Raw genomic sequence first — 11399 nt, 5'->3', positions numbered from 1 at the left:
TGATTCTTTGTCCCATCCACCCACAGCCATACACCTTCCGTGTGACTATCAGTCAGACCAATCCAATATAATGTTTGTGCCCCAATAGCGTGTATTTGCTCCGCAAGATATCTCTACGAAACAGAGATTAATCTATTTGATATGCATATATTTCCAATGTGCATATTTTATCTTAAATGATTTTTTTCTAATAGTCCTATTATATATCTAAACCTGCTCATCAGTGCTGTTGATAACAAGCAGGTCTCCACCCAGATCCTGACAGCGTTGTCTGCTGCTGTTCCAGTCCTTTGTATCGGTGGAGAAAACATAGAATCTGCCATTTTTCTGGACCCACTTCTCTGGGAGATCTTACATGAAAATTTCTGAATGTTTAATATGATTGTGCTGTACAAAACTGTTGTGTGTCACATGAGACATAACTTCTAACGTTTCTAATATGTGCTCTTGTTTAAACTAACATGAAAAAAAAATTGACTTGCTTTTTTTGGGACAGTGATGTGCTACAGATCTGTTTTCCATATCCTTGTGAAAAAACTGTTTGATTTGAGCAATGTGGCCAAAGTCTAGCATAGAAATAAACAAAATTATAAATAAATTATAAATAAACATTGTGTATCTGTATTGTCATGTAAATGAGAACGATAAGGAATTTGTCTACCTCGATCTGAACAGTTTCTTACTGGTTCACAACTTATTACCCAGTCCAGACCATTGCTATAATCTGTAATACAAATTAAAAAGACACATTTGAAATTTGAATTTGACAGAATTTGATCAATTTGAAAACAAATGATTTGAGATTTCCAAATTAGAGACTTCCTCCTCAGTTCAGACACAAAATGAACAACAAAAAGTTTATTAAACTAGACTGTAGTAGATGGAAAACTACAGAAAACCAAAAGCAATTTAAAAGTTTAAGACTAAAACGTTATTTTGTTGGAACAAAAAATAAGATTTTAACAATCTAGATAATCTGAACAAACATCGGAATAAACACAAACCATTTTAAGATTATTGTGTGAATTATTGTGTTATTTAAACATTATTATATAACACTTTTACACAAATTAAGAATGACCGTAAAGTTAAATCATGACGTGTGAGAAAAAATATACGGTTTGTTTCAATAATATAAAGTGTACATGTAAAACATGAAGATACTCACACAGGTAAGTCAACACCGCATTAGCCAGCAGAGACAGGAAGAGGAGCACCGAGAGAAAAACCACCAAACCGATAGCTTCTCTCTTATCAACTAAACAATTACTATCTAAAAGAAAAAAAATAAAATAAAATAACAAAAAAAAAACTTAAACTAAAATAAAACAAAAAAAAAGCTGTGAAATAGCACTTACTTTGACCCTTATGTGCTGACTTTGAGGTGGATCTTGGAATGGTGTTGGAATAAATAGGTGCAGGCATCTTTTGCAAATATGTGAGAAATGAAGGGAAGATCTGGTGAAGCATTCAGGCTGAAGGGGTTTAACTACTTTAGTCGTGATATTTCCTGTCGTCATTTCCTGTAAGTTGTTTATTAGCTGTTAGGGGCATCATCTTAAACAATGAATGATACATTTTTATCTGTGGTCAATACTGCTTGAAGGCTGTTTATGCTTTAATCTAATTGCTGAAATGTTGCTCTAATTTAACTTTGATCCTACTGTAATTCAATACTGATGGCAGTCTATCACACTGAAAAGAAACATGGCTTTTTTCTTTTTGGTTACTCTCATACTGAAACAGAGGGTGGGCCTCTTGCTGTTCACAGTTCACACAAATAGATAAAGCAGCAGCAAACACAGACCTTTATACATACATGCTATTAAAACAATGTACAAGGTGGAGGTCAAAATCAGAGAACTATTAGCACTTTATTTTTTATGAAATATTGTTAGTTTTCATTGCTCAAAATGAAGGAATATTAGAAGGAATTTGTGAAGGAATATTAGCTGTGGGTATACCACTGTTCTACTAATAGTGGTATGTTTGACAAAATAACCAGAGAATTTCATCAAAAAACTGGAAAAGTGACCAAAATTAGAGAACAGTAACCATTGTAGCATGAAAGAAGATTACAGATGAAATCTTGGTTGGGTTACGGCTCTCAGAAATGAGTAGGAAGTGTAGAGGCCCATGCTTTGAATGATTTCACCACATCTGTGGCCGCAAGTCATCACTAGTTTCTCACCCTGCGCTGGTGGGATATTGGTCTGCTCTTTTTCAACTCTCTTCCATAGTTTGGTAACTGTAGTGGGTTTCTTAGCCATAACATTGTCGCCAATGATTCTCCAGAGATTTTCAATCTTTCGATCAGGACTCAACTTCAAGGAACTGATTTACCTGCTTTGCAGTGTGATGAGGGCATGAGGGCAGGCTGATTGGGAGATGCTTGCAGGGAAGGAACTGCTTCAGAAAAAAACTTTCTTTCCTTACACACTTAGGCTTCAGTATTTCCTCAGACTGATGCTAAACAAAAAGTTTCCCATCAGACCCAAATAAACTAAACTGGCTCTCATCAGTAAAGTGAACTTTGGACCAGTCCTCTCTCTGCACAACATGTTCCTCAGCAAAGGTTAGTCTAGCCTTTTGATTCTTTCTCCTGATGAGAGGCTTGGTCACTGCAGAGTGCACTTTCAGTCCGACTTCCCTTAAACATGCTGAGACAGATCCTTACCCTTTTCAGCACTCAACTGGCAAGCAATTCCAGCTGCGGTGTTGAACCGATTCCCTATTGAGAGTCTAAAAAACTGCCCTTCTACTTCTGTTAGGATAACTTCAAATAGGACTAAGCAGTGACCTTTAAATTTAGAAAAAATATAGGTTATTCTCTAATTTTGATCTCTTCTGTACATTCAACACCAACACATCAATCAGTCAGTCTATGCACTGGTGAGCAAATGAACATCTGCAACTTGGATGGCCTTAGTGTGACAAAAATTTCAGCTATTTTTTATTTTATTTATATATATTTTTTTATTATTATTTTTGGGATGAACTGTTCCTTTAAAAAGCATGAATATTCCACCAGGGGGCAGAAGACAGTAATTTACAGTAATAATAGAGCACCTACCATCCACCTCCTCAACTGTCTCTGTCACTACTAACAATAATAGCAAAATAAAATCTACAATAAATAAAATAAAATTTTAATCTAGTCTTCATAAAGAGCTACACAGATTTCTACACTTTATTGTATATAATAATATAACATATAACAGTGATATTGAGTCATGAAGTATTAAAAGAACCTCCTTCTGAAACTTAAGAGTGTAGGTGCTGTAGTACTGATCAAGAACACGGAACCTCACAAATGCTTCTTTGCATTTTCAAGCAAGAAATATCTCCCCATTTTTCTCCTCTTAACTGTCCATTTATTACCGCACAGTCTTCACCCATTGGATCTTGTATATCATTATCATCAGGAGGGAAGATCCACCATCTGGCAAGACAGAACAAGTGTCAGGGCAGTAACCCATACAAAAAATCCATACGCTAAGCACATAAGATGTTGAAAAAAAAAAGGTACTTACGAGATGTTGTTGTTTAGGGTGGTGTTGTCCACCCAAAGCCACACACCTTCAGTCTGCTGGTCAGTCAGACCAATCCAGTGTAGCGCCATTGCATTAAAAGTGACTATTTTCTGAGCAAGAAATTCCTAAAAACACAAGGCAGAAATATGACTTTAGTCATGTAGTATGTACAATGCAGTGTGTGCTACAGTGTGGTTGATAAAAGTGTTTGCATAGTTTTTAGTCTTTTGCAACCCCGCATTTAAAGGGATAGCCAAACTCACCCAAAAATGAAAATTCTGTCATTAATTACTCACCCTCATGTCGTTCCAAACCTGTAAGACCTTTGTTCATCTTCAGAACATAAATTAAGGTATTTTTGATCAAATCCGAGAGCTTTATGGCGCTGCATAGACAGCAACGCAACTGACACATTCAAGGCCCAATTATGTAGTAAGGACATTGTTAAAATAGTCCATGTATGTCACATCAGTGGTTCAACCATAATGTTATGAAGCTACAAGAATACTTTTTGTGCACAAAGAAAACAAAAAATAACAGCTTTATTCAACAATTTCTTTTCTCTTGCATCAGCAGAACCACACGCACACTGTAAAAAATGGCAGTGAATTTAATAGTAAAAGACACTAAAAATGCTACAGTAAAAAATAGTTAACAGTAAGTTCCCCTACTATATACCCTGTAAAAAAAATTCAGTAAAAACTAAGCTGTTGTTTTTTTACCGTAAAAAAATACGGTGGGAATGTTTTTGGTTTTACGTACTAAAATCTGTTTTGTACCTTTGTAATACACTGATAACCACCGAAAGCAGGTGGTGATGAGAAAGTCACATAATGAACCAAAACCCATCACAAGCAGCTTTTAAATATTAACATACATATAGAAGGTCAAACATTAATTTAACAACATTATATGTAACATACAACCCTAATGTACAAAACTTTGTTATCTCAGCAAAAAAACCTCAAATTTGAAATTTAATGGGAATACGGTTATTCACCGTAAAATATACACTCCTTTTTACTTACAAAAACGATATACTTCTGTAAAATTACATGCGATGTCCAATACGGTTTTTCAACATATACATCATGGAACTGTTGTGAATGTGCGGCGGAGACTGACACAGAAGAGAAGTTGCTGAACAAAGTTGTTATTGTTGCTTTCTTTGCACATAAAAAGCTTCATAACAGTATGGTTGAACCACTGATGTCACATGGGCTATTTTAATGACGTCCTTACTACCTTTCTGGGCCTTGAAAGTGTCAGTTGTGTTGCTATCTGTGGAGGGTCAGAAAGCTCTCGGATTTCATCAAAAATATTTTAATTTGTGTACAGAAGATGAACAAAAGTCTTATGGGTTTGGAACAACATAAGGGTGAGTAATTAATGACAGAATTTTCATTTTTGGGTGAACCAACCCTTTTCATTTCCTCCCTTCAGTGTATAATCCTAATTACACTAAATTTGTAGTAGACACCCTTAAAAGCAATAGTAGCTTTAACAAAACCACAAATAATTAAATATTGTAATATAATAATATTATATTTTTCTGTATGCACCTGCTCCTCACTGCTGTTGATGATGACCAGGTCTCCACCCAGATCCTGACAGCGTTGTCTGCTGCTGATCCAGTCCATGGTATAATTGGAGAAAACATAGAATCTGCCCTTGTCTTGAACCCACTTCTCTGGCAAACCTAAAAGTGAAAGATTATTCAGTGTTAGTTTAGGGTTATTTTAATTATGTATGCATACATTCTAAAAAATGGCAGTATGAATAATTTCACAATTTAAAAAAAAAAGTACATCCGTATTAACTTAAGCATACAGAAAACACCTTGTGCATTCCAAATATGTTGAAAGGCAGTACTATGACATACCTTTATAAGAACAGGGAAGTAATGGCTTGTTGACTCCTGCGGTTGTGTAATAGTCTTTAAAAGAAATGTTTAAAAGGTCAACCAGTTATTTGTTTAATCAGAAATGGAATATTGATTTATAATAAAATAACAAAATGTGATTTGCAAACCTAGATTTGAGCTGTTTGTCACTGGCTTACATCCTATCAGCTGATTTGTGTTACTGGTGTAATCTGTGACGCATTAAAATAGCATTGAGAACGAGATGCACAGTGCTAACATGACATATACAAATACAATTTAAATGTTAGGATACTCACACAAGTAAGCCAACACTGCAGTAGCTAGGAGAGACAGGAAGAGGAGAACAGAGAGAAGGACCACCGTATAGACACCTTTTCTCTTATTGCTGACACACTTCTTATCTGAAAATAAACGAACTGTTACTACAAAAAACTAAGAGCTTTCAAAACAAATCCACACAGTTTAAGGTCGTACTTCTTTAAAGCATTTCCTGTCAGGCAGATTGCAGGTTATTGTGTGGGACCTAACACTGTCAACAGTCATTTTTAACTACGGGATTCCACAGGTTTATGCCATGGGTCCGCTAAGGTAATCGTCATTGCACACAATCGCAAAAAATAAGACCTCGGAAGAAGGTCTTATGACTTTTCAGTTTTTAAATGTGGATAATGTTACATATGAAGAGATTAGCATATAAAACTTTTAATTTAAGTTCAGAACACTAAATGAATTTACAAACAGAAAGTATACTCAAGTGGCAATGACTGAAACATGTATTTGATTTTCCATGCACAATTCAATAAGATTACTCTTGAACACATAAAATATAAAATTATAGAGTAAAAACGCACTTACCTTGATCTTTCCCAGCTGATCCTAAATTATGTCGTGGGAGAGTATTTATATAAATATTTTCAGACATTTTGTGTCTACTGCTGATTTTCAGATAGAGAACTGCTCTGATTGAACTTGGTATATGAGGGGTTTAGCTGCCACACTTTGCTTTTGTCATTTCCTGTCATCATTTCCTGTCAGGAGGTTATTAGGTGTTAGGGTATATCAAACCATTTGGGAGAAGTTTTCATTTGTAGTTTTATTCGTAACACTTTATCAGTGATAACATCGGTTTATCAATAACTATGTTTGTCTATGTGATGCAGCCGACATAAGAATGCGATTAATAAAACATTTAAATATATATGACACTGACATGTATCTGATGGCATTGGCTATATAGTTGTACAGCTCTGGTTGTTATTCAGGTGGTGCACTTTAATATTTTAATAGTTAACTGTTGTTATTCACAAAGATCCTTAAAATTAAAAAAAATAATAGATTATAAAAAGTTTTTTTCCCCTCTCCTAGAATTGATAAATCTAAAAATGTACTAGTCTGCTATCACTATAATGCAACATATTAATCTCACACACAATCTGGAACTTTCATTTTCTGTCCATAATTATGCAAGTTTCATTCCTGTTTGTGGTATTTTGTAAAACCATCTGTAAATGTCTATTACTATGGTAACTCAATGCCAACAATGGTTCTTTTGTGCAGGAAATGAGGAACATTTAGAAATACTTATGCTGAAACAGCAACACTTTTTAAAGCAATCATGGGATATTTAGCACTGTGGCCAATGACTGATCCTTCCACACCCAAATGTATTTTTTGTTTGTAAGATTCCTGTAATCACAATGCACTTTGCATGGTAGAAACTGGGGAGTATGGTAACATTTTTTGTAACATCTTAAACTTTGATCACATTTCCCATATCTGTTCCCATATCTTTAGCCGTGAAACTTGCTAATTAGCACGTTATTAGGAAAGGTGATTGCAGAGATTCATAAAAAAACCTTATACTCACTTCTGTTGTAGGTGAAGCTGGATCACGAATGATTTGCGTGAACATACGCATTTATGTAGATCGGGAGGTGCATTCCCTTCGCAAACAAGCATAATTCACTGCATCTTCATCGACTGAGATGTTGGGAGGAAATGACGACCACTATGTTCATTATTACATCCAGCAACACAACACCTCAATCACTCAATCAGAGATATATTCTTGTCTAACTTACATCCCTGCTCCGACATTGAACAATGAAGGTCAGTTACAGCTGATCTGAGGTAAAACACTCATGTCAATCAACTGTCGTGGGAGAACGGCTCGATTTGAAAAAGGGTATATTATTTTTACAGATTAATTAAAAACCACTGCATGAATTTTTATCATTATAGGGTAGATTTGTACATGCACTGCCAACACACATTAATGTTCAAACACCATGTAAAAGTGAACTTAGCATCTGATGACCCCTTTAAGGACTGTGTAATTTTTCTGTGAAACAAAAGTTAAATTTGTCTAGAATAGATGTCCATTTTTTCAGTGACAATTTTTAACAAAATTGTAATTTGTACCAAGGGGTTGTTTGCCCTACAGGTAAATGCCCCCACCCTCGCAAAGCAATTTTCTTTATACATATACAGCAAAATCAGAGCAGTTTTAGCTTAAACAAGACAATGTAAAATAACAGTAAATAAGTATGAATATTTATTAATCAACCATAAAAACAGCCTATTTGAAAAGTATTGTTAGATGATGCTAACTGGCTAGCTAAGCAGATAGCTGATGCTATCTTGAGGTAATTTTTATTTATATAAAGTCCAAATATTTTTTATTCAACCACCTAGTTAGATTAAATTTGATGGAAAAACAAAAGATGTGATGTTCAGAACATGGCATAACTACGGTAACTATGTAATAATTACTAAGTAATGGTATTTGCTGAGGCAGTGACAAGACTCTTTTTGTATTAGCAAATGTGTACTTTGGCCTGCTAAGAAGCAAGCTAGCTAACAGGTAACTAAGAGAAAAGTTATTAAAACAAATGCTTAAAACAACAACAACAACAACTTTGTCTGGCCTTACACTGTAAAAAATAAAAAACACAATTTGTTGAGTCAGCTTAAAATAATTTTTTACCCTGCTGCCTTAAAATTTTAAGTTCAGTCAACTAAAATAAGTTTATTCAACTTGAAATGTTAAGTTGTACTAGGTAACAACTTAGATATTTGTGTTTGCTAAACTTAACAGATGGGTAAGTAACCCAGCTGCCTTAAAATTTTAAGTTGATTCAACTCAAATATCTAAGTTGTCACAGTATAATTTAACATTTCAAGTTGAATAAACTTTTTTTGAGATGACTGAACTTAAAATTTTAAGGCAGCCAGGTTACAAATTATTTTAAGTTGACTCAACAAATCGTTTTTTACAGTGTAGCTGGTTTTAGCTGGTTGTTCCAGCTCCAGCCTGACCAGCTAAAAAAGTGGTTGAAACCCCTCTAAAACCAGCCTGCTGACCAGCTAAAACCAGTCAACCAGCTTAGGCTGGTTTTAGCTGTTATTTCAGGTTTAGAATCATAAAATAATTTAAGTGGAGTTAAAATGTATTTTAGGAAATATTACTTTAGTGAACTTTAAAGAAGTTTACAGTACTTGGAACTCTTGGTTTCTGAACTTAAATAAATTGAAGCAATCACTTCCTCAACTTGTTGGGTTTAACAGTGTATTATTTAATGCTTTTAAGGGTAAGTACATTGTAAGAGTGAACATACTGTAAAGAAAGGGAAACCAAAAATATCATACACAATGAATAAAGTACATTTAGATGTAACAAAAGTGAATTCTAGTCGACTGAAATGAGATGCATTAATAAGCAAGAAGAACTGAGATAATATCACTGAAACTAGTAGAATCAGAAGACATTGTTGAAAATGATTCATCAGTGTTTAACCGCTATTAATGTGAAGTCTTCATTCTGGTTATTCTCAGGGGGAACCTGAAAAAAATTAATGTAATATGTAAACAGACTTTTTTTTTTTTTACCTGTTGGGAATCATACCTCAGATCTTTTATTGTTAGTTTATGTGCACTAAAGTAAGAAAACAGAAAATTGTGCGTGCATTACCAGGTAGAAGTCATGTGGATTTTAGCCACCTGGATTTGAGTAGTTTGTTTCTTGCCCACATCCCATTAAATGATTTGTGCCATTGCTGTAATCTGTAAAATCAGTGATACTATGAAGATAACACATAGCGTAAAATTAAGATTGTACCATGGCATGTGTGTTTGCGTGTATTTTAAACTTGAGGATACTCACACAGGTATAACAATACACCATTAACCAGCAGAGACAGGAAGAGGAGAACAGAAAGAAGAACCTGGACACTGACACAATCACTCCTCCTCCTGCTGCTGGATGTCTTACCTACACAATACACATTACACATTAAACATGAACAAAGAGACACGCTGTAAAAAACACAATTTGTTGAGTCAACTTAAAATAATGTTACCCAGCTGCCTTACAATTTTAAGTTCAGTCAACTGATATTAAGGTTAGTCAATTTAAAATGCTAAGTTGTACTAAGTGACAACTTACATATTTGAGTTCATTCAACTTAACATTTTAAGGCAACTAGGTACCCTACCTAACCAGCATCAAAACATACCTACCAGCATATGCTGTTTTTTCACCAGGGTAACAAGCCCAGCTTTTAAGTTTAACAAACCAGTTTGTTTAGTCAACTCAAATATCTAAGTTGTCACTTAGCACAATTGAACATTTAAAGTTGACTAAACTTATTTGAGTTGACTGAACTTAAAATTATAAGGCAGCAGGGTAACAAATATTTTTAAGTTGACTCAACAAATTGTGTTTTTTTTTTTTTTTTTTTTTTTACAGTGCGTGTGGAACACAAATCAGCACAATGTATGAGCATTTAGGAAGAAAATATTGTGTATAATTGTCATTTTGGCATGAAAACCTCGGCTTCCAATTAATTTACTAACTCACTGCACAGGATTCGTTCATTCTATGATCAAAATTCCTTCAAATCTGTTACTATGAATAAACAAACACATCTACTTTGTTGTTAAATTCTCAAGTTTTTGTTTTTGGTTTAATTTTTCCTTTAAAACATAAGATGACAGAAGCCTAAAATTAGCAATATCCTTAACAAAACTGTACAGAGGAACAAGTGTGTCATCCTTGTGGCTCTCTAAACTGACTGGAATATGTAAATTTCAGTCATACAGATAAAAACAAAACAAGAATCACTTACATCCATGTGTAGCCTCCAGCCTCTCTTCAGAAAGTGGAGCAGCATTACTGTAAATAGGATCAGTCATCTCGTGTTTAGCCATAATCATCAGACAGTAGTGAGGAATTAGAGCAAAGATGTCAGGTGTGCTTTGATTTCACACGCTGCTCTGTTAACACACACACAGCAACTGTTAATATGTATCACTTCCTGTTAGAAGCCAGTGGTACTACTGACAGCCTTTGCCACTGGTTAGATGTGAATCTGTCTTGAAATTAACATTTTAATATCAGCTATAAACATATACGCGTCTAAATGTGTCAGTGTGATTCAGCTGAAACCCTGCTAAGCTTTCAAGTATCACCATTTCCTGCTCCAGGTCTGAATTTGGAGGACAGAGTGCAAAACCCTTCATTCGACAGTTGCATCTGCACTTCTGCAGAACTGAGCAGTGACACAGTTAAAAAGACATCTTCCATTCACATACAGTTAATAAGCACATTTATAAAAATCCAAATAGGAAACATGATGCATTGAGAGCCGGGGGGATGAAAACTTTTGGAATTTGAAGTTCAGGGTAAATTTAACTTATTTTGTCTTCTGGGAAACATGCAAGTATCTTCTGTAGCCTCTAAAGGGCAGTACAGAATGAAAGAAATATGATATTTAGGCAAAATAAGAAAAATGTACACATCTTCATTCTTTTCAAAAGTTTACTCTCCCTGGTTCTTAATGCATTGTTTTTCCTTCTGGAGCATCGGCGAGCATTTGAACCTTCTGTAATAGTTGTATGTGAGTCCCCCAGTTGTCCTCTGTGTAAAAAGATGGATCTTAAAAATCACACAGTCATTGTTGGAAAAGCTGTTGAACAAAAGA

At 34.7% G+C, this 11399-nt stretch overlaps 1 protein-coding gene and 1 long non-coding RNA gene across 2 annotated transcripts; both read right to left on the bottom strand.

Annotated features, from left to right (window-relative positions):
* Positions 1–6393, bottom strand: LOC127157524 (C-type lectin domain family 4 member E-like). The gene is made up of 10 exons (XM_051100765.1): positions 6274–6393; positions 5715–5819; positions 5565–5627; positions 5416–5469; positions 5096–5232; positions 3534–3658; positions 1359–3442; positions 1169–1273; positions 214–724; positions 1–113 (listed from the first exon to the last, which is right to left on the bottom strand). The coding sequence occupies exons 1-7, from the start codon at positions 6338–6340 to the stop codon at positions 3292–3294; spliced, it is 702 nt and encodes a 233-aa protein (XP_050956722.1). The 5' UTR covers positions 6341–6393; the 3' UTR covers positions 1–113; positions 214–724; positions 1169–1273; positions 1359–3291.
* A 2643-nt stretch (positions 6394–9036) lies between these two features.
* Positions 9037–10684, bottom strand: LOC127155370 (uncharacterized). The gene is made up of 4 exons (XR_007825588.1): positions 10545–10684; positions 9581–9688; positions 9389–9480; positions 9037–9259 (listed from the first exon to the last, which is right to left on the bottom strand). It is a non-coding gene; the product is annotated as an uncharacterized LOC127155370 (long non-coding RNA).
* Between the last annotated feature and the right edge of the window lie 715 nt (positions 10685–11399).

Source organism: Labeo rohita, chromosome 3, assembly GCF_022985175.1.
Source record: "Labeo rohita strain BAU-BD-2019 chromosome 3, IGBB_LRoh.1.0, whole genome shotgun sequence".
NCBI lineage: Eukaryota > Metazoa > Chordata > Actinopteri > Cypriniformes > Cyprinidae > Labeo > Labeo rohita.
Note: the sequence above shows the minus strand (reverse complement) of the source record. Positions and strands in the feature narration are given on the sequence as shown.

Excerpts from the sequence above, each read along its gene's own strand:
- LOC127157524 (XM_051100765.1), bottom strand. The coding sequence starts at position 6,340 with ATGTCTGAAAATATTTATATAAATACTCTCCCACGACATAATTTAGGA. Across the intron at positions 5,820-6,273 it reads ATCAGCTGGGAAAGATCAAG|ATAAGAAGTGTGTCAGCAAT; the intron begins GTAAGTGCGTTT and ends GTTTATTTTCAG. Across the intron at positions 5,628-5,714 it reads TGCAGTGTTGGCTTACTTGT|ATTACACCAGTAACACAAAT; the intron begins GTGAGTATCCTA and ends AATGCGTCACAG.